The sequence below is a fragment of the Urocitellus parryii genome, chromosome 10 (assembly GCF_045843805.1).
Source record: "Urocitellus parryii isolate mUroPar1 chromosome 10, mUroPar1.hap1, whole genome shotgun sequence".
Lineage (NCBI taxonomy): Eukaryota > Metazoa > Chordata > Mammalia > Rodentia > Sciuridae > Urocitellus > Urocitellus parryii.
In genome coordinates, this window is record NC_135540.1 from 815,470 (window position 1) to 833,953 (window position 18,484).

The 18,484-nt window shown below is 57.1% G+C and overlaps 1 protein-coding gene across 1 annotated transcript in view; it reads right to left on the reverse strand.

The window, feature by feature from the left end:
* The window catches only part of Pde5a (phosphodiesterase 5A), a 47,442-nt gene extending 29,583 nt beyond the window's left edge, over positions 1 to 17,859 (reverse strand). Inside the window, exons 1-8 of the mRNA XM_077803518.1 lie at positions 17,738 to 17,859; positions 17,470 to 17,578; positions 16,569 to 16,656; positions 11,293 to 11,468; positions 10,185 to 10,244; positions 5,911 to 6,057; positions 2,146 to 2,271; positions 205 to 299 (exon numbers count right to left, since the gene is read on the reverse strand). Of these exons, the coding sequence (XP_077659644.1) occupies positions 205 to 299; positions 2,146 to 2,271; positions 5,911 to 6,057; positions 10,185 to 10,244; positions 11,293 to 11,468; positions 16,569 to 16,656; positions 17,470 to 17,578; positions 17,738 to 17,859 (923 nt within the window). The remainder of the gene's footprint in view (positions 1 to 204; positions 300 to 2,145; positions 2,272 to 5,910; positions 6,058 to 10,184; positions 10,245 to 11,292; positions 11,469 to 16,568; positions 16,657 to 17,469; positions 17,579 to 17,737) is intronic.
* Between the last annotated feature and the right edge of the window lie 625 nt (positions 17,860 to 18,484).

The following is an 18,484-nucleotide window of genomic DNA, read 5'->3' on the forward strand; positions in this document are numbered from 1 at the left end:
CCATCCTCACTGCAGCACCCGAGCCTGTGGCCTGGGGAGCTGGCCAGCAGAGTGCTGTACTTGGTCGTTCCCCTAAATACAGCCCATGTGCCTGGAAGGAGCTCAACTGAGACTCCCACCATCCACTTCTTTCTGTGGCTTTAACTTTAAACACACGCCCCGCAAAGGCAGAGAAGGCTCCCGTGTGGCCGGGCGGCCGCTCACCGCTGTATGTAGGAGTTGTTCACGCCGCGGTGATCCAGGTCGTGGCTGAGCGCGGCGATCAGCAGCGCCAGGACCTCCAGGTCGGTCAGCTTGCTCTGAGGGTGTTGGGGAGGAGAGAGGCGTGAGGGCGCTGCGCTGCTTCACCAGGACCCACTCTGCGGGAAGCAGCGTGCAGGCACCTGCAGCAGGGCACCACAGTGCCCCCCAGACAGAAGCCAAGGAGTCTCAAAAGTCGTCATCTGTCCACACCGAGGAAGTATCATTTGGGGGGACTCTGGGGAAGGACCCCAGAGCCAGCCAAGGGCTGAGCCCTGAGCCACAGCCCAGCCCCAGGCCACTGACTGTTCACTCTCTGTGTGTTTGGGGCACCCTGTGGCAAGCCTTAATCCACTTTCCCTCCTCAGTTCCCTGCAGACTGTCTCCCGCGCCTGTCAGCTGCTGCACCACTCAGAAATGTGGGCATGGGAACTCCAGCAGACCGCAGAAACAAGACGGCCAGGGAGAAAAACTTGGCCTTCAAGATTTAAATGCCGTGTTCCTGAGCCAAACGTGGGTCATTTCTGAGTCTGCCCTACGGCCTCGGGGCTCCCAGATGCGACTCGCAGGCCCTCCTGCTGAATCGCTCAGTGCTACGCAACAGGTTTCTCAGCACCCACAAAGACCGCTGCTTCTGAGCACCCTCTGCTTAAGTGTCTCCTATGTCTCATGAACGTTTGCCCTGGCAGGGAGACACTGTCCAGCATCTGCACAGCCTCTAGGTTAGCGGTCACTTCTATGCCCGGGCTGGGCCAGCGCTCCACCACCGCTGCGGCCCCGCCTTTCCTGCTTTCAGATCTAGCCATGTGAACCCCTGAAAGCCGAGACAGACAAGAGCTGTGGACTTCATTAAAGGGCAGAGTGAGGAGTCTGAACCAACGGAGGCCTGGGATGGATGCAGGACATGGAGGGCGACTGCTGATCCCTGCTGGGATAGGATCTCAGCAGAGATGGGGTGAGACGGGGCCTGGGAAGAGCGATCGCCTGCACTGAGTCTGCTGATCCCTGCTGGGATAGGATCTCAACAGAGGTGGGGTGAGATGGGCCTGGGAAGAGCGATCGCCTGCACTGTGTCTGCTGATCCCTGCTGGGATAGGATCTCAACAGAGAAGGGGTGCAATGGGGCCTGGGAAGAGCGATCGCCTGCACTGTGTCTGCTGATCCCTGCTGGGATAGGATCTCAACAGAGAAGGGGTGCAATGGGGCCTGGGAAGAGCGATCGCCTGCACTGTGTCTGCTGATCCCTGCTGGGATAGGATCTCAACAGAGAAGGGGTGCAATGGGGCCTGGGAAGAGCGATCGCCTGCACTGAGTCTGCTGATCCCTGCTGGGATAGGATCTCAACAGAGGTGGGGCCTGAGAAGAGCGATCGCCTGCACTGTGTCTGCTGATCCCTGCTGGGATAGGATCTCAGCAGAGATGGGGTGAGACGGGGCCTGGGAAGAGCGATCGCCTGCACTGCGTCTGCACATCTCCCTCCAGTGCCGGGTCAGTGTCAAGGAAGCAGACCTTTCTACAAGGTAGCCCTCGGAATCACCTGAGTGCTCCAGAGGAGGCAGTGGAGAGCCCGGGGTCCCCAAGAGGCCCACTCACGGTGGGCTGCTGCTGGGGGGCGCTGCTCTGCCTGGGGCGGAGGGGAGCATGGAAGGTGGGACTTCTCACCCCTCCAGCACTGCCTGCCACAGGAGATGATGGCTTTCCTGCCAGCATTCTGGATAACAGGAGGTTTCCTAAGGGTCTGCGACAGTGAGCCACAAGGCGTTTTGCTACCCCAGGCTTTCGGACAAACGCGCCCTCTCCAAGCGGCAGGCCCTGATTCCAGTCCCCACTAGTGCACATTACGAGGACTTGGAAGACTCTGCCGTCCCTCTCCCGGACACCGGCTCTGAGCGGCTCCATGCGCACCTGGATCTTGCCGGCTCTCAGGGCAGCGAACATGCACTGGGCAGTGTTGAAGGCGTGCCTCCAGTTGTGGTAGGCCACATGCTTCCGGTAGTTCTTCTTCACACTCAAGACCCACCTGCACAGCACCTGTGGAGACAGCAGAGGAGTGACAACAGGCCAGCACCGCACGCTGCGGCACAGGCACTGCAGAAGGCTCAGTCCAGCCTCGGCAGTGAGCGGGCAGGCCCCGTGCCCGACACCTGTGCCCGAGGAAGCTCCTGGCCAGGGCCTGCTGGGGGGCCAGGGCTCAAGCTGGGGCAGTTCCAACCGGAGCCCAGGAACCACCAGGCTGACCAAGTCAGACAGAAGATGCAAACGCTGCGGAGAAAGGCACCCTTGGCACGGCAGCACTGGCTGGCTCCTCTGGGTGGTTAGTGCACCGCAGCGTGTGTGACAGTGGGGTGCATTCTGACACATTCACACGTGCACAGGACAAAATCTGCTCATTTCCAAGGTCCCAGTACTTCCCCTCCCCTCCCCTTCCCCGCCCCCAGATCTCTTCCTCTCTGGCCCTCCTTCTGTGATTTCAGGTCTCTCTCCATTACAGAGGGACTTAAAGTGGAGTCCTGGGATCCGTTCACAGTGTACACAGCAGAGTGTGGTCAGCTCCATTCTGCAGCCCCCTTCCTTCCCCTCCTCTCTCCCCCAATCCCCTTCCTCTATGGCTCTCCCTTCTATTTTCATGATATTTCCCTTTTAAAAATTCCTTAGTTTCCTATGACTTCTGTATATGAGAGAAATCACCCAATCCTGGGCTTTCTAGTTTGGCCTCTTTCACTTACATGATGTTTTCCAGGTCCCTCCACTCACCAGTGAGAGATCACTTCATCCTTACAACTGAGTAAAACTCCACTGTGTATATGCACATTTCCTTCATCCATTCCTCTGCTGAGGGACACCTGGGCCAGTTCCACCGCTTGGCCCTGTGACTGTGCTGCTATAAACATCAGTATGCCCATGTCACTGTAGAACGCTGACTTCAGATCTTCTAGATAAAGACCTTCCTTTAAGGAATGTCCACACTGCTTTCCAAAGTGGCTGTATTAATCTGCAGTCCCACCAACGATGGATGAGTGTACCTCTTCCCCACAACCCTGCCGGTGTTTATTATGGTTTGCAGTCTTGATCGTTTCCATTCAAACAGAAGTGAGATGAACTCTCGAAGTTCTGGTTTGCATTTCCATGGTTGCTAGGGATGTTGGACCCTTTGCACACACTTGTTGGCCATTGGGGAACTCCTTCTGAGAAATGCTGGCTCAGTTCCTTTGCCTGTCGATGGCCTGGGCTCTCGATATTTTTGGTGTTAAGCTTTTTGAGTTCTTCATGTATTTTGGATATTAATTTCTGTTGAAAGAGTAGCTGACAGAGATCTCCTCCATTCCACAGGCTCTCTCCTCGGGCTCATTTCCTTCACTGTGCAGAAGATTTTTAATCTGATGCCACCCCCATTTATTAATTCTTGGTGTTATTTCTTGAGCTTTAGGAGTCTTGTTAAGGAAGTTGACCTGTGCTTCCTTATGACAATCAGAAATTTTCTGGTCTAATTCCTAGGTTTTGATCCACGTTGAGTTGACTTTTCTGCAGGGTGAGATGGGGATCTAGTTCCATCCCTCTACATAGGGATTTCCGGTTTGCCCAGCACCTTTTGTTAAACAGGCTGTCTTTTCTCCAGTGCATGTTTTGGGCGACTGTCGAGTGTCAGACGGCTCTAAGTCGGTGCGTGTCTCGGGTCTTCTCTCCACTGGTCCCCTGTGGCACAGCCCGAGGCCAGGTGTTGGGCCGCCTCCTGTGCTGCTCTTCTTGCTCAGTCTGCTTTGGCTACTCGGGTTCTCTGATCCTTCCAATGAATTTTAGGACTGTTTTTTCTGCCTCTGTGAAGAATGTCACTGGTATTTTGACAGGGATGCACTAAATCTGTGGATTGCTTGCTAAGGTATCGCACCCTGTGGCATCACCTAGGGGAACCTGGGAAGCCACACCTGCAGGGGTTCTCCCTCGGAGAGCAGGGCTTCCTGGCTCACGTGCTGCCCATCTGCACAGCTCTTAGGTGCAGGCCTTGGGGTGGGGCGGGGCGGGGCAAGTGCATGACCAGGGACAAACGAGAGTCCAAGTCCTAACACACACTGATGGGATCTCTGACCCTTCACACTACCCTGACGTCTCCGGCCAAGTTACTGCTTAGCTACCAAGAACCAGGCTTTTGAAGATCGTATATGCAAAATAAAGCTCTGGGTCCACAGGACAACAGCAGCAAAAACAGCTTAAAGATGGAGAAAGAAGCTCATCTCTGAGCAAGTGCCACAGTCTGGGTTTCATGAACCTCAAGAGGAGCACTGAACAGACTCCCAGAGACTGGGCTGAGCATGTGATTCTGGGTTTATGTTGGCGTCAGAGCATGATACTGGTGCTCCACAGCAGGAGGGAAGACCGGTGGGTCTGTGGACCACAGTCCGGCTCTCGAGGGCCCCGAGAGCAGGTACAGCCCATGGCTGGCCTGTGGGGTCCGGCTCCCCGCCCCCAGTGACGTGGGATCTGGCTCTCCCCCGCACCACACAGTGACATGGGGTCTGGCTCTTCACACCCTGCCAGTGACGTGGGGCCCGGCTCTCCCCCCCACAGTGACACAGCCCCACCCCCCCCACAGTGACGTAGGGTTCGGCTCTCCCACCACAGTGACTCGGGGTCCTGATCCCCTCCACAGTGACATGGGGTCCGGCTCCTCCCCCACAGTGACACGGGGTGCCCCCCACAGTGACATAGGGTCCTGATCCCCCCCACAGTGACCTGGGGTCCGGCTCTCCCCCCACAGAGTCACAGGTATGGTTCACCTGGAGAAGGACGGGCTTGCACCTCCAGCTATAGACCTGGTGCAGGACCCTGGCTGTGTCTGCCCACCTTCCTCTCTGGCCATGGGCCCCCAGAGCAGGCACAGCCCCCAGCTGGCCTGTCACAGGCATGGGTGGACACGTCCATGGCAGACTGACAGGCAGAGTAAGGCTTCTCTCCAGGGAGGACCGTGGTACCTGAGACAGGGTGTCCAACTGTGAGAGACTTGCAGGCCGAGTTATCCCCATATGGGCCTTCTGTCCACCCTAGTTCTCGGGCACTGGACAGGGCACCACAAGGCCAACAATTCCTGGGTCTCTCCAAATGGGAACGAGAAGGTCCTGACCCAGGTCTTCTGGGAGGCCAGAGTGAGGGGTTGACCAGCTCTCAGCCTCACCCACAGGTGACCTGTGGGCACGGTTGGCCTCCCGTTAGTGCCTGGACCCTTGCTGCAGACAAGGACACTCACGATTGTCCTCCTTCATATACTGGTAGTATATCAGCCACCACCTGGCACAGCCCTGGCTCAGACCTCCTGGGGACGAGAGCCCAGCTCCTCTGGATGGCTCCCAGGCCCCTCACCCGGCTCCTTACCCTGCTCTCACCCCACCTGTCCAGTACCCAGCCTTCTGCATCCAGCTCCAACATCTAGAACACTCCCTTGTCCTTCAGCCTGGAGCTGGACAGTGATCAGTGCGTACCATGGGTCTTTAGATGGACAACGGTTTTTCTTTTAAAACACAAGGAAACCCAATGACTTGGGAGGCCGGGCATCGGGAGATTGAGGCCAGCCTGGGCAACCTGGCAAGACCACGCCTCAGAGGAAACACAGCCTCTCGGAACCCAGCAGTCCTTTGTCCAGGCTGGCGCCCAGCGCTGCCTCCCTGGCCGATGCCCCACCTCATGCTTCATCTGGAAGCGCTGCACGAGGCGGAGGTCGGTGAACATCCGGACCGTGCACAGGGCCGTCTCCAGGTCCGACAGCTCGAAGTCACTGAAGCGGAAGTCTGTGATCTTGAGGGTCTGCGCAGATGGCACCACGGCAGCCTTGGGCGAGAGAAGAGAGAGAGAAGCTGTTGACTGAAGCGGCAGCAGCTCACGAAGCCTTCTCACGTTGCTCCAGGGAAACAGTTCACTGTGATTATTTATTCACTAGTATTTAATGTGGCTCTAGTTTGGATTATGAAATGTCCCTCAAAGCCCATAGGTTAGTGATACTAAATAAAAGCCAATTGCTCTAAATGCCATCTGACTGACAAGGAGATCAATATCAGGCTGCCCACCAGCTGCCAAGGCCTGCGTCCACCATGCCGGCACTTCAGCAGTAGCCACTGGGAATTCCGGTCATCCTGGCACCGTGGTGGAGGTGTTTGACTCTCACCCACGTGTGTCCACCTGCAAAGTCAGCAGGCTGGAGTGGTCTGAGGTTCCGCATTCCCCGAAGCTCCATGACCTTCATCTCTGGCCCCAGCTCTGTGCCTCTCTCTACCTCCTCACCGTGGGGCCGATGCCGCACCACGGGTTATGGGGGTCTGGCTGGGGCCTTCCTGGGCAGGACCCAGCTCTGCCCCTAATTCTCCTGCACTAAGGTAGGTGGGTGGGTGCAGCCTTTGCCACCACCCCTGCCCAGAGGGGACCCTACCCGCTGCATGGTGTGGAGGAGGGTGGGCTGCAGGGTACAGCCTCCCTTCTCTCTTCAGAAGGCTACAAATGAAAAACAACCACTAACAGGAAGCCAAGTCAGGAGCCAGAAGAGTGAGGGGATGCACACTGCCCATCACCACGGTCACCCTGTGACATGCTTTCCCCTCACCAGCTTCACATGAGAGTGTCACTTCAGACCTTAAGAGGGGCACACACAGAATATACAAACTCAGATAAGGAGTTTGTGACATTAAAAATCATAAAAAGAAGAACAATCATAATTTCTAAAATCTGAGAAAACAAAAAAAAAGATTAAGAGTAGATTAAGAGACACCCAAACTGGTTCACACGTAGGCACATTGCTCCACATATGGTACCCACAGGTCAACAGAAGTCACGCACAAAGACCCACATGTGAACTGGAGCCACAAACAGCCATGCACAGGGCTTGGCAGCTGGAACCCAGACCTGGTCCACACCTAGGTAACAGCGGAACTCCATACACAGACCCCACAGGAGAACTGGACCATGAACAGCCATGCACAGGGCTCAGGTCCTGGAACCCAGACCTGGTTCACACCTAGGCCACAGCACAGCTCCATATACAGACCCCACAGGAGAACAGGACCATGCACAGCCATGCACAGGGCTTAGGACATGGAACCCAGACCTGGTTCACACCTAGGCCACAGCACAGCTCCATACATAGACTCCATAGGAGAACTGGACAATGCACAGCCATGCATAGGACTCAGGACGTGGACCCCAGTCCTGGTTCACACCTAGGCCACAGCATAACTCCATACACAGACCCCACAGGAGAACAGGACCATGCACAGGGCTCAGGACCTGGAACCCAGACCTGGTTCACACCTGGGCCACAGTGTAGCTCCGTACACAGACCTACTTGAGAACATGACCATGCACAGCCATGAACAGTGCCCAGGAAGGGCTCAAACACTGCCTCTGAACCTCCTGCAAGAAGTCCTCTGTTCCTAACACCACCACTAATGGCTAAGGTAAGCATGCCCATCAAAGCAGGAGCAGCCACGAGAGCTCTGGATCCTTGCAGCTGAGTCGGAAGGAGCCAGGCACTGTCACTGACTTCCAAGATGAGCCCATCAGGTGACTGGCAGTGCTAGAGGTGCGAGAGGTGCAGGTCCTGCTCAAAGCTTCTTGGTGTAGCCTAGCTCCACAGAGAGGGTTTTCTGAAAGCAGGGGACAAAGCTCCTGACCTGCCCACCAGCATTGACTCAACCAGTGCCCTGGACCACCCTGGTCCACCTCGACACTGTCACCAGCAGCTGTTGGGAACTCAGATCATGATGAACCGGTGCCATGTGGCTGGAAGGTGGAGGGCAGGAGGCAGACCTCTCTGGACTCCTGCCTCCAGTCCTGCTTGTCCTCTTCTCGCTCTCGGGCACAGCAGGCCTCTCAGGACCCCAGGTCCGACTCCCTCTGGACACACCTCTAGTGGCTGCAGAAACCCCAGTGAAGTTGTGGCCTGAAGTGCCTCTCCAGGAGGATCCCAGGCCTGGCTGGCCCTGACCGATTCCCCTACTGCTTCTCCAGCCAGGGCCGATCACAGAAAAGGCAGGCCCTGGTCAGGCCCACGCTGCCCGAAGGCTGGACCACAAGTAAAATTTTGTTTCATCCCAGTATCTCAACTCATTAACTCTCTAGTAACCAAAGACTCCAGCAGGGTTCCTCCTGGGACCTCCAGCGCTGGGACCAAGGATCTTTCAGAGGCCCATCAGAATGCTGGGCTTGAAGTCCTACTTCCCCATACCCATCTCTGAGCCAAGAGAAGGTGTTTGAAATGGGATTGAAGACTCACGCACAGCACAGCAAGGAAAATCCCGTCAACTAAGTCCCTCACCATAACTTGAGAACTTTCTGTACACAGGCATAAATATGCAGTGTGTCTCAGCACATTGTTTGACTCTCCTGAGAATAAGTTTCCAAAAATAAAAGTGAAGGAAACTTGAGGGCCTTTCAATTGGTTTTGGGTTTTAAAGTGAGACCAATGATGTCATGGAGACAGCATTTTGGCAATTGACGTGGGGGCAGACACCTGTGAGGTCGGGCTGCAGAGGAGTTTCACGCAGGGAGTGACAGCCGAGTGGAAGCCAGTTGCTGAATTTCAAGGGGTTTCAGTGAATTGCTTGCCCTGCAAGTGCTGTGACCCTGAGGTCCCCGCTGCAGCTGCCAGAAGCCACCTTCCCAATGGAACAGCAGATGGTTTGGAACAATACACAATACAGCAATTTTCAGCTATTCCAGAGTATTTTCTCTCTTGCTAAAATTATAAATATAATTGAGAAAATGGTTTTCAGATTCTTTTGAAAGACAGTCCTACTTTCGAAGTGAAAGGCAGAGTTTGGTTTGCTGGGGGCTCACTTTTTTTTTAACATTATCTTTATAAATTCCTCCACTTGCTGGTTCTTATTTATCTGGACCCGGCGGCAGAGTGACTTGGCCTCCCTAGTTCTGCTAACCAGTCGCCTGGGACCAGCACCCTGCTGTGTCCTCCCCAGGGGCAGTCCCAGCCCAGGGCCCACACTGGAGGAGGAGTAGGCAAGCAGCCCAGCCAGCTGGGCACTGCCAATGGGCAGTGACCTCCAGACCACATGCCTTGCAAGCAGGGGAAAACTGCCCACTAAGTCCAGTGCTGATAGGGCACCCACAACACAGGGCCAGTGCCACCCAGAACCAGGCCCAAGATGCCTTCCTTCCAGAGAGGTCAGCTGAGCCTCTGGCACTGCTCCTGGCCACTGGCTCCCACTCACAGGGTGCCCAATGCCTGCACGTGCCACCTGCCTCCTGCCTGCCATGCGGGGTACCGTGCCAGTGGGCTGCAGTCCCCGCTCTCCCTCATGCAGTGTAGCCTAGCGCCAGTCTCCTGCTCCCCCGGCTCCAGGGGCCCTCACAGCCCAGCCGTGCATGACCAAGAGAAGCCGGGCAGAAGGCCCAGCCCGTGTGAGGCTACTCACTGGCCATTCCTAGGCAGCTTGTCACTCCTCGCTGTCCTGTGCATGGACTTAACATCAGGGGCTGAGTGGGCAGACTTCCAGGTCCCCACCAAGGCCCTGCCGAGTCGGGCAGAGCGCAGGGCGTGCCCCCTGGGCTCAGCGCTCTGGCCTGGGTGGACCAGTTCCCCACACAGCAGGCCCAGCCGCGGGGTCAGAAGGGGAAGCCACACGGCAGACCGTGAAAGCCTCCTGTCACTGAGCCTGTCAGATGAAGGCCCCACACAAGACGGAGCTTGGCCTTGGCCTAAGCAAGACGTAAGACTGAAGCCATGGCCGGAAGCCCAGAGTCACCAGGTGCCACCCAGCCAGCCGTCCTATGGCTGCGCTGAGGTCGGTGACTCTGCCTGGGAGAAAGCAGAGCTGGGGAAGGTCCGATGTGTGCCCGGTGGGCTCAGCTCAGGGTCAGAGTCCAGGACCTGCGCGGGCAGGTGTCCCGGGAGGAGCACGGGGTCCCAGGGCACGCTGCAGTCAGGGCTTGGAAAGGAGGAAGGGGCTTACCGCCAGGGCCTGCAGCTCCCTGGTCTCCTCCTCGGCCGCCGAGGCATGATAGGACAGGACCTGCAGGGAGGAGGGGCGGCGTCAGGCAGCGCGCAGGACAACTGTCAGCTGGGGACCCGCTGGACCTCCTCGGGAGGTGACCTGGCCCCTGGGAGCACCAGACCCCAGCGGCTGCCCTCAGCACAGAGGGAAACCCACAGCTGGGGTCCTGAGGCCCCTCGGGAAACAGAAAGTGAGCCGGGCAACACTGGGGTCCTGAGGCCCCTTGGGAAACAGAAAGTGAGCCGGGCAAACACTGACTTCAGCTATTCTTGCTTCTGTACAGAAATTAAGGAAAAAAGACTGCGGCAGCTGACATGCTGAAGTTGAATTTGGGAGGAACAGGTCTTCGAGTGGAAGAGCAGAATCCGCAGGGCAAGGCCGCACGGAGACTGCAGGGTCCCTGCAGCTCACACGGCACACCCAGGGGACAGGGCTGGCTCAGCGCCCAGACATGGCGCTCAGACGCTCCCGGGGGACTCAGCCAGAGGGAGAAGGAGGGCCTGGAGCTGGCTCTCGCCAAGCCCCTCAGTGTCCCCTGGGACAGTGACAGTCAGGCCCACTCCTTCCTACGGACCTCAAGACCCTAGTTCCTCTTCCACCAAGGGACGGATTCTACTTAAAACATCTATCACAGTTTTTAAAGTGACGACGTGGAGGTTCTGTTCTGAGGAGGCCACGTCCCCAGCCCCCAGCCACGTGCGGGGTCCCAGTGTGGAGGGGCGGGGCCCGCCGTCTACCTTGGGACAGACACTCCTCTTTCCCCCGACTTCCTTCCCTCATCTGAGTGCGCAAGCGTGCTTTGGAGTTTTGCTGTTTGGGTTTTTAAATACTACTTTTGTGAATATCCCCACGGAGGGATGGGGCTCAGCTCTGGGCAGGGGGCAGGCCAGGGTGGCAGACCCTGTGTTGACAGCCATATCACGAGAGGCCTCTGCAGAAAAGCCAGGGTGTCCCAGCAGAGGCAGCCACAGGACCTCACAGGGTCCTGGAAAGCTCTGCACGGGTCTCCCTGGCTTCCACGGAGGCCGAGGACCGGTGTGGAGCTGCGGCTCGCGCTCTGGCCCACCTCCAACGTGACCATCTGCTGGGCCATGGCCCGCTCCACCGCCTCGTACATCTGCGTGTTCTGGATGCCCAAGCCACAGAAGATGACAAAGGCCTCCAGGAACTGCTCGTCGCTGCGGCTGAAAGGCCTGGTCTCCCCCGAGCTCTCGTCCCTCTTGTTGACGAGTTGGCAGACTCCTGTGGGAATGAGAGGGAAGCCGTTAGGTCTGCTCTGCTGCTCTCCTGGCCAGTCTGCAGCCCCCCACCCCGCGCAGCTCGGAAAGCAGGCCAGACTGTCCACGAGGGCAGCCCACGCTGTCCTAACACACCGCTGCGATCAAGAGTCCCGGAGGACGGTTCCCCTCCAGCCCAGTGTGGAATCAGATCAGTCGAGTCTCCAAAGACAATCTGTCCTTTGGAAACTCATGGGACGCTCTGATGCAGCCTGGAATTCTGGGTCACACAGACAGCCCTCCTCACCCAGACCTGGGGTTGGACTCATCAGCACTCAGAACGGGTGAGGAAAAGAGCAGCCTCACACAGCACCCGGAGGTCCCGAGATGCCCCCGAGCACCCGGGAGAAGCAGGTTTGTCGACCCACCGATACCACGAATAAAGGGATGCTCTACTTAGAAGGGCAGATCTGGCCACCTTGGAAGAGCACCAGGACTGTCCAAGTCCTGACCCTCCTGGAAGCCGAGCCTGGGGGAACGGAAGCCTCCGTGACGTCAGGACAGTCTCTCCTGAGCCGACCACGGGGACCTGAGCCGGGGGTCTCCAGGAGACACGGTGCTGCCGCCTGGGCTCGGGTAAAGCCCATCACTAGATCCTCCTCACTCTGTGTCTGAGGGTAGGATAAGACCTCCAGCTGGGAGTGGTGGTACACGCCTGTGATCCCAGAGGCTCTGGAGGCTGAGGCAGGAGCATCGGAAGTTCAGAGCCAGCCTCAGCAATTTAGGGAGACCCTCAGCAATTTAGAAGACCCTGTCTCTAAATAATATATAAAAAAGGCTGGGATATAGCTCAATGGTCAGGTGCCCCTGGGTTTAATGTCTTGTACCAAACCAAAGCAAACAAAAAACCAAAACAAAACCCTCTACCGGTTTCCACCAGACAGGCACTGTGGGAAGTCCTGAGGATACCCCTCTCCGGGTTTCAAACGCCTGCTTTCTCTGCACTGAAAGACTTTTGAAGTTGTCTTACCATCAGTAGCTCCTCGTATTTTACTGAAATCATTTTTTTCCATTCATGGAGATAAACACAATGTCAACGCATGGCCTCTTGTGAGCAATGAGGAGTGTTCTGCTGCCTCAGCAGCACAAGCACACACTCCGCGGGCTCTGCACCTCCACCCTCTCCTCCCGTCAGCGCTGCCCTGTCTGCTGACGGGTAAAGTCACTTGGTGTGACTGCGACATCGCCGGTGAAGAGTCGGTAGGGTAAGCCTGGTCCACCAGCTCTGATTCCCGTAGGTCTCCCGGATGGCAGTTGTGGGTGTCGATAAATCGCACAGGGACAGGTGCTGACCTCGCTGTGAACCTAACCTGGGAGAGTCAGCGTCTCAGAGATGAGGCTCGCCACCTTCGGGGTCCCTGCACTCCAACTCGGTGCTCCTGGTGCCGATGGCAGCGCCTGCCAGGTTTGCTCCCGGGCGAGCTTTGCAGTACTGTTCTCCGACAAGCTGTGCCCTCCCTGTCGCTTCCCACCCAGCTCACTGCAGAGCTGCGCGGCCTCCTGAGGTCCCTCTGGGCTTCCTGCCTCCTTCCTGGGGTCTCCCTGGGCCACACTGTCAGACTTCCCAGCAGCTTCGCCTGGAACAGCCTTGAACATGGCTGGGTCGGTGGCCTTCGAGGGACCCCTTAGGGTCCTCAGTGTGCCCAGGTTGTCCGGAGCCTCACTGTCCCCCACAGAGCTCCCGCCGCCCCTGCCCCAGGTCCTCCTGAACCCCTCCCCGTGTCCTCCCACACCCCTCCCCCATGTCCTTCAACGTCCTTCTTCAGCCCCGCCCCTATGTCCTTCCACGTCCTTCCACCCCCATGTCCTTCCCTCCCCCATATCTTTCCTCTGTCCCTCCTCATGTCCTCCCGCACCCCCTGCCCGTGTCCTCCCACACCCCTCCCCCATGTCCTTCACCAGCCCTCCCCCATGTCTTTCAATGTCCTTCTTCAGCCCCGCCCCTATGTCCTTCCACGTCCTTCCACCCCCATGTCCTTCCCTCCAGTGTCCTCCCTCAGCCCCTCCCCTTATCCTTCCGCGGCCCCCTCCCAGTGTCCTCCCTCGGCCCCCTCCCCGTGTCCTCCCGCGGCCCTCTCCCCATGGGCCTCCGCAGCCTCCAGCGCCTTCCTTAGCCTCTGGGTGGGAGGCCTGGTCACAGTGGCCCGTGCTCTCATCCTCTCTGAACCTCCCAGAGCTGACCAGTGTCATCTCCTCCGAGTCTCTGGGGGCCGGCCGTGGCTCCACGTCCCCGAGCTTGGGCTTTCTCCTAGTATCCAGTCCACGCTGTCGTCCGACTCTGCCTTGGCCCATCTTGTGTACATCGGGTTCTCAGAATGGCCCGGATTCCTACCCATAAGGACTCCTTAGTGCTGGGCAGGTGTCCTCCGGTCCCCGAGCAGGCCTCCTGGGCAGTCTCCCTGGCCAGCTCCTGCAGCTGGCTCCTCGTGTCTGCTCGCGGTGGGCTCGCCCTGGGCTCCCTGTGGGGCCGGCCGTGGGCTGGCCGTGGGGCTGGCCGTGGGCTCGCCGCATGGTCGGGGCCATCACCTTCCCTTTGTCTTCTTCCAGTTCTTCTGCCCTGCAGCTCTATCCCCAGTGGCACTGGAACTAGGCAGGATTTACAACTTTCTCACCAGGAAGACTGGGGACTTTGGTGACAAGCAACAACACACAAGGCGGCCAAGGGCTGCACACCACCTGCCCCAGGAAACATCAGCGGGTATGTCACCAGCAAACAAACCGTGACCCGCCGGGACAGAACTCACACAGGGACACAGTGAAGTGACACTCTCACCTGGTACCTGGAGAATCTTGTTCAGGCCTTGGACTCACGCAGGCACACAGGTGAGAGGTCACCTACCCTAAGAGTCACCATCTGAAGCCCACACCAACAGACCAAGATGGGCGCGTCACCGAGGCCCGCAGGGAGCACTTTGGCAGGCGCAGGTCTGGGGGCCAAGCACGGCATCCTCTGCAGCATGGTAAAGCAGGGTGCTTGGGCAGCTCCCACAGGCCAACAGAAGCCCCAATAGTCATGGGTCGCTGACCGTGGAGCAAGGGCTGGTGTGAGGTGACCCATGGCCAGGTGACATTGCAGATGCACTTCTGTACCTGAGGCTCCCTCCTGGGTACGGCCTCCCTGTGTGATCCTGGCAGTCAGAGACGGAGGAGGAATCGTCACACAGGGACTTGCCGTCGTGAGGAGCACGGTGGCAGCCAGCTTCCCAGCACACCGGGTGACGAAGGCGGGTCGGCTCTCCTCTGTCAAACCATGGCCATGTGGCGGTGTGATGCCTGCTGCCACCGCGTGACCCTGCCCTGGCGTCCCTCAGGGCTAGACAGCAGACCACCTCTGTGCGGAGTGGCAGTGACCAAGTCCAGGAGACTCATTTATGAAACCAGAAACTTCTCTGCACACGACCAGGAGAGGCTGGCCCCGTCCTTATCAGGCCAAGCCCACGGCTCAACAGGAAGGGGTCATCAGCACCAGTGTGTCCAGGGCACACAACTGTTGAGAGCCACAGCTGAGTCAAGATGGCACCTGACATTTTGCCAGAAGGAGTGGTTGAGAAGTAACGCCAGCGAGCCATTAAGATGATGATAATTAAGTTAAGCTGTGTATAATTATTAAGATAATGACTGATTGCTGTAACTGGATGATGCTAAATTGAAACACGCTGTGTATTCAGTTGTGTATATAAACCTCTGCTGTCCGCAATAAGGCGGCTCCTGCTACCTCGGGTGCCCGCTACTTTTGAGTTCTTGCGGAGTTCCCGTTGAGTTCTCGTGGAGTTCCCGTTCAGTTCCGGTTGAGTTCCCGTGGAGTTGGGGCAATAAAGTAGTTCCTGTTTGAACCTACAAGTGGCTCCTGACCTCCTGGTTTTTTGTGCCCAGCCAGGCTGTGGCACACGACACTGCATCCTTCCCTCTGGCAGAAGAAGGGGATGTTCCCTGGCACAGGAAGAGGAGGCCACAGGCTGCCCCTACCCCTCCTGCTCCCCCAAGCAGTGGTGTGTGTGAGGTCAGAACACAGGAGCCCAGGACAGGCTCTCCCCGGCCCTCGACCTGCCCAGGCACTTCCAAAGCTGACCTTGTACCCCTCCTCCTGCGGAACGCCCCCTCCTCCTTCTGCCGAGACTCTGCTCTAACCCAATCCCAGTCAAGTCTTGCAACTCAAAACCATTCACACTTTTCAAGGTAGATCTACCCACGTGTTGCTTCAATTAGGGTTTGAATTCTAAAGTTTAATCTTTAGAAGGCACTTGTCTTCCTTTATTTCCAAGTTCTCAGGGGAGATTTTTTTTCCAAGTCAGTCATGAGGATTGGCGTGTAAAGTCACATGCCCTCTGCCCTATACTTCATGTGACCTATCATGCCAAGGAAATGTCGTTGAAAACAGGAGGCATCGTGCACTTTCAAGAACACATTCTTCCACCATCCTGAACCTCTATGTGCCAATATAGGGTCCCCAGGGTTAGGATTTCTGCTCTGCTCCCTGATCTATCCCAAGTGCTAGCACGGTGTGTAGCTCAAAATGTACTTACTGAATGAACAAATGAATACAATGTATGACTAAACTACATATTTAAAAATCAGAACCCCAGGAGCAAGATTACAGCACACATTGCCAACTTCTAATACACCACTTTCAAACAAAAAATTCTGGTGAAATTGAATTATAATAATTACAAAAATCTGGTTTTTTCCTTAGTACCGGGGATTAAGCCTGCAGTGCTCTACCACTGAGCTACACCCAGCCCTTTATTTTTATTTTTCAAAGTTTGAAACTAGGTCTGGCTTAGTTGCCCAAGCAGGCCTCCAACTTGCAATCCTCCTGCCTCAGCCTCCCAAGCAGCCAGAGTGGTATGCACCACTGTGCCCAGGCAAAGATAGTTATGGTTAATAAAACACCTAACAAATATATCTGCTGGCATTCACCAACTTACAAGTATCTCAAAAGGCTTTTAGCATTCCAATTTTTATAGCTTATTTTAGATAATTCATTCTTTAAATTTATACCCAAAAGAAGTCGTTGGAAATACTTTCAAAGAGCAAGTGCAGAGACAGGTTAGCAGAAAGACTTTACCTATGACTTTATTCTTCTTCCCATTTTTTATGGGGGTACAGAGCAAACTGGTAATGCGCTGCTGGCTCGCGGCTCCTGTGTTTTCCTTCTAGATGAAAACAGAAAGGAACAGCCACGTGGCAGGAGGCCAACTCGCCGGCAGAAGCCCCACCCGAAGCCAGGAGCGTGCTCACCTTTAACTACAGACAAACGTGAAGCGGAACACGCGGGTGGCCCTAAGACCCACAGCAGCAGCCGGCCTTTATGAAGGTGGCCTACCAGGCGTGCCGACACTTTAACTCCTGACGCTTGGCAGCAGGTTTTACTCAGCACCCAGCACCCTGCTGAAGCCCAGTGTCCACACGCTCTGCCCACCCCCGGTCGGCCTGCCTCCCACCATCCGACTCAGTGATTCCCCTGCGCCTGCTGCCCGAGTGGCCGGTCTGACAGGTGTCCCAGCTGGGCAAGGGCACAGGACATGGGCGGCTCTCTCAGAGCACATGCCCTGCTCAAACACAATGACAGAGCCACCCACATCAAGGAAAGGTCCCCTGTGCTGTCCAAAGACACCTGCGTCCCCACAGGGAGCTGACCATGGCAGGGCACCAACTGCAGGAGTCAGAACCAGGAGGAGCTTCACGTCTACGGGTAAAATGGAGGAGTCCAGCAACGCTCCGAGGAGTGCCACGCCGCCTGGGCAACGGCGGCTGCAGGCCTGGCATCTAGCCTCTGATCACATTCCTTTAAACAACTAGAAAGCCCAGAGAGAGCCAGGCCAGCCACTCCCCTCGACTGTGCGTCCTCCCTCACCAACCAGGGGAGCGCCAGCTCCCAAGACAAGAGCCCAGGGCCAGCCCACCGGGAGGGCGGCAGGGCAGGCGCCGGCAGCAGCCTCCACCTCGGGTGGACCGCAGGCACTCACCGTCCAGGGCAGCCTTTGGTCCCTGCTGACGTCGGGGACATTGAGCGGCTCCATGGTGTTCTTGACGTACTGCGCGTACATGTAGTTGATTTTGCCAGCATCTCGCTGCCTGTGAGAGAAGAGGCCCGAGTGCGTCCTCTGCGGCCAGCAGATGGGAGGACGCCATGCCCACAGCTGAGGAGGACCCGCGTCTCTGCACTCATGGGGCCACACCTGCACCTTGGCTAAACACCCCAGCCTTGGGGGTCACTGGCGGTCACTGGCTCACATGTGTGGAAGAGACAGCTCCCACAGCGCTTCAGCATCAGTCTGCAGCGCGTCGTCCGGGCTCCTGTTATGACCGAGCCGCCGCAGCTTCCGGAGCCTGGAGCTGAGCTGGAGGCCTCCCATGGGCCGCCCCGAGGCCCCGTGCAAGACCACCTCCCAGCCGGGTGTGCAAGGGCCTTCTGTCTGAGGGGGTCCCTCGATTGCTCGTGAATGTCCACACTCTGCAGCACATGGGCCCCGCCCTTGGGATGAGGGAGGCCCAGCCGGGTCGTAGTCAACTTTTTGTGTCACTTAATGAAAACTCACCTGGATTCCCCACAGCGTCTTTTCAGAAGACACTGAAAGTTTCGAAATGACCAGGGCCTGGCATCCTCAGTTACCTGCCTCATAGGTGGCACCCCAGCAGGGCAGCAGGGACGCCGAGCAGGCCTGGGGACGCCCTGGGTCTCTCCCGCAGTCTCCCCTTCCTGCTCGTTCCTAGCACCTTGCTCTCGCCTCAATCTCATCTCCACTTTCTGCTTTAAGGTCTTTATGACATTCATTGAAATTTAAAAATCATCTTCCTCAAAGATTATTCAGGGCATAAATACTTCTACTCATTTCTCTTCCAGTCCCTTGCTGGATGGTTGTCCGCAAAGCCTCACCCTGCCGGGGCAGGTCCTGTCAGTGCTGGCAGGGACAGGCAGAAGCACCTTCTCAGGGCCTCCTGTGCTCTGGTGGGGGTGGCGAGCCTGGCAGAGGCTGGGGT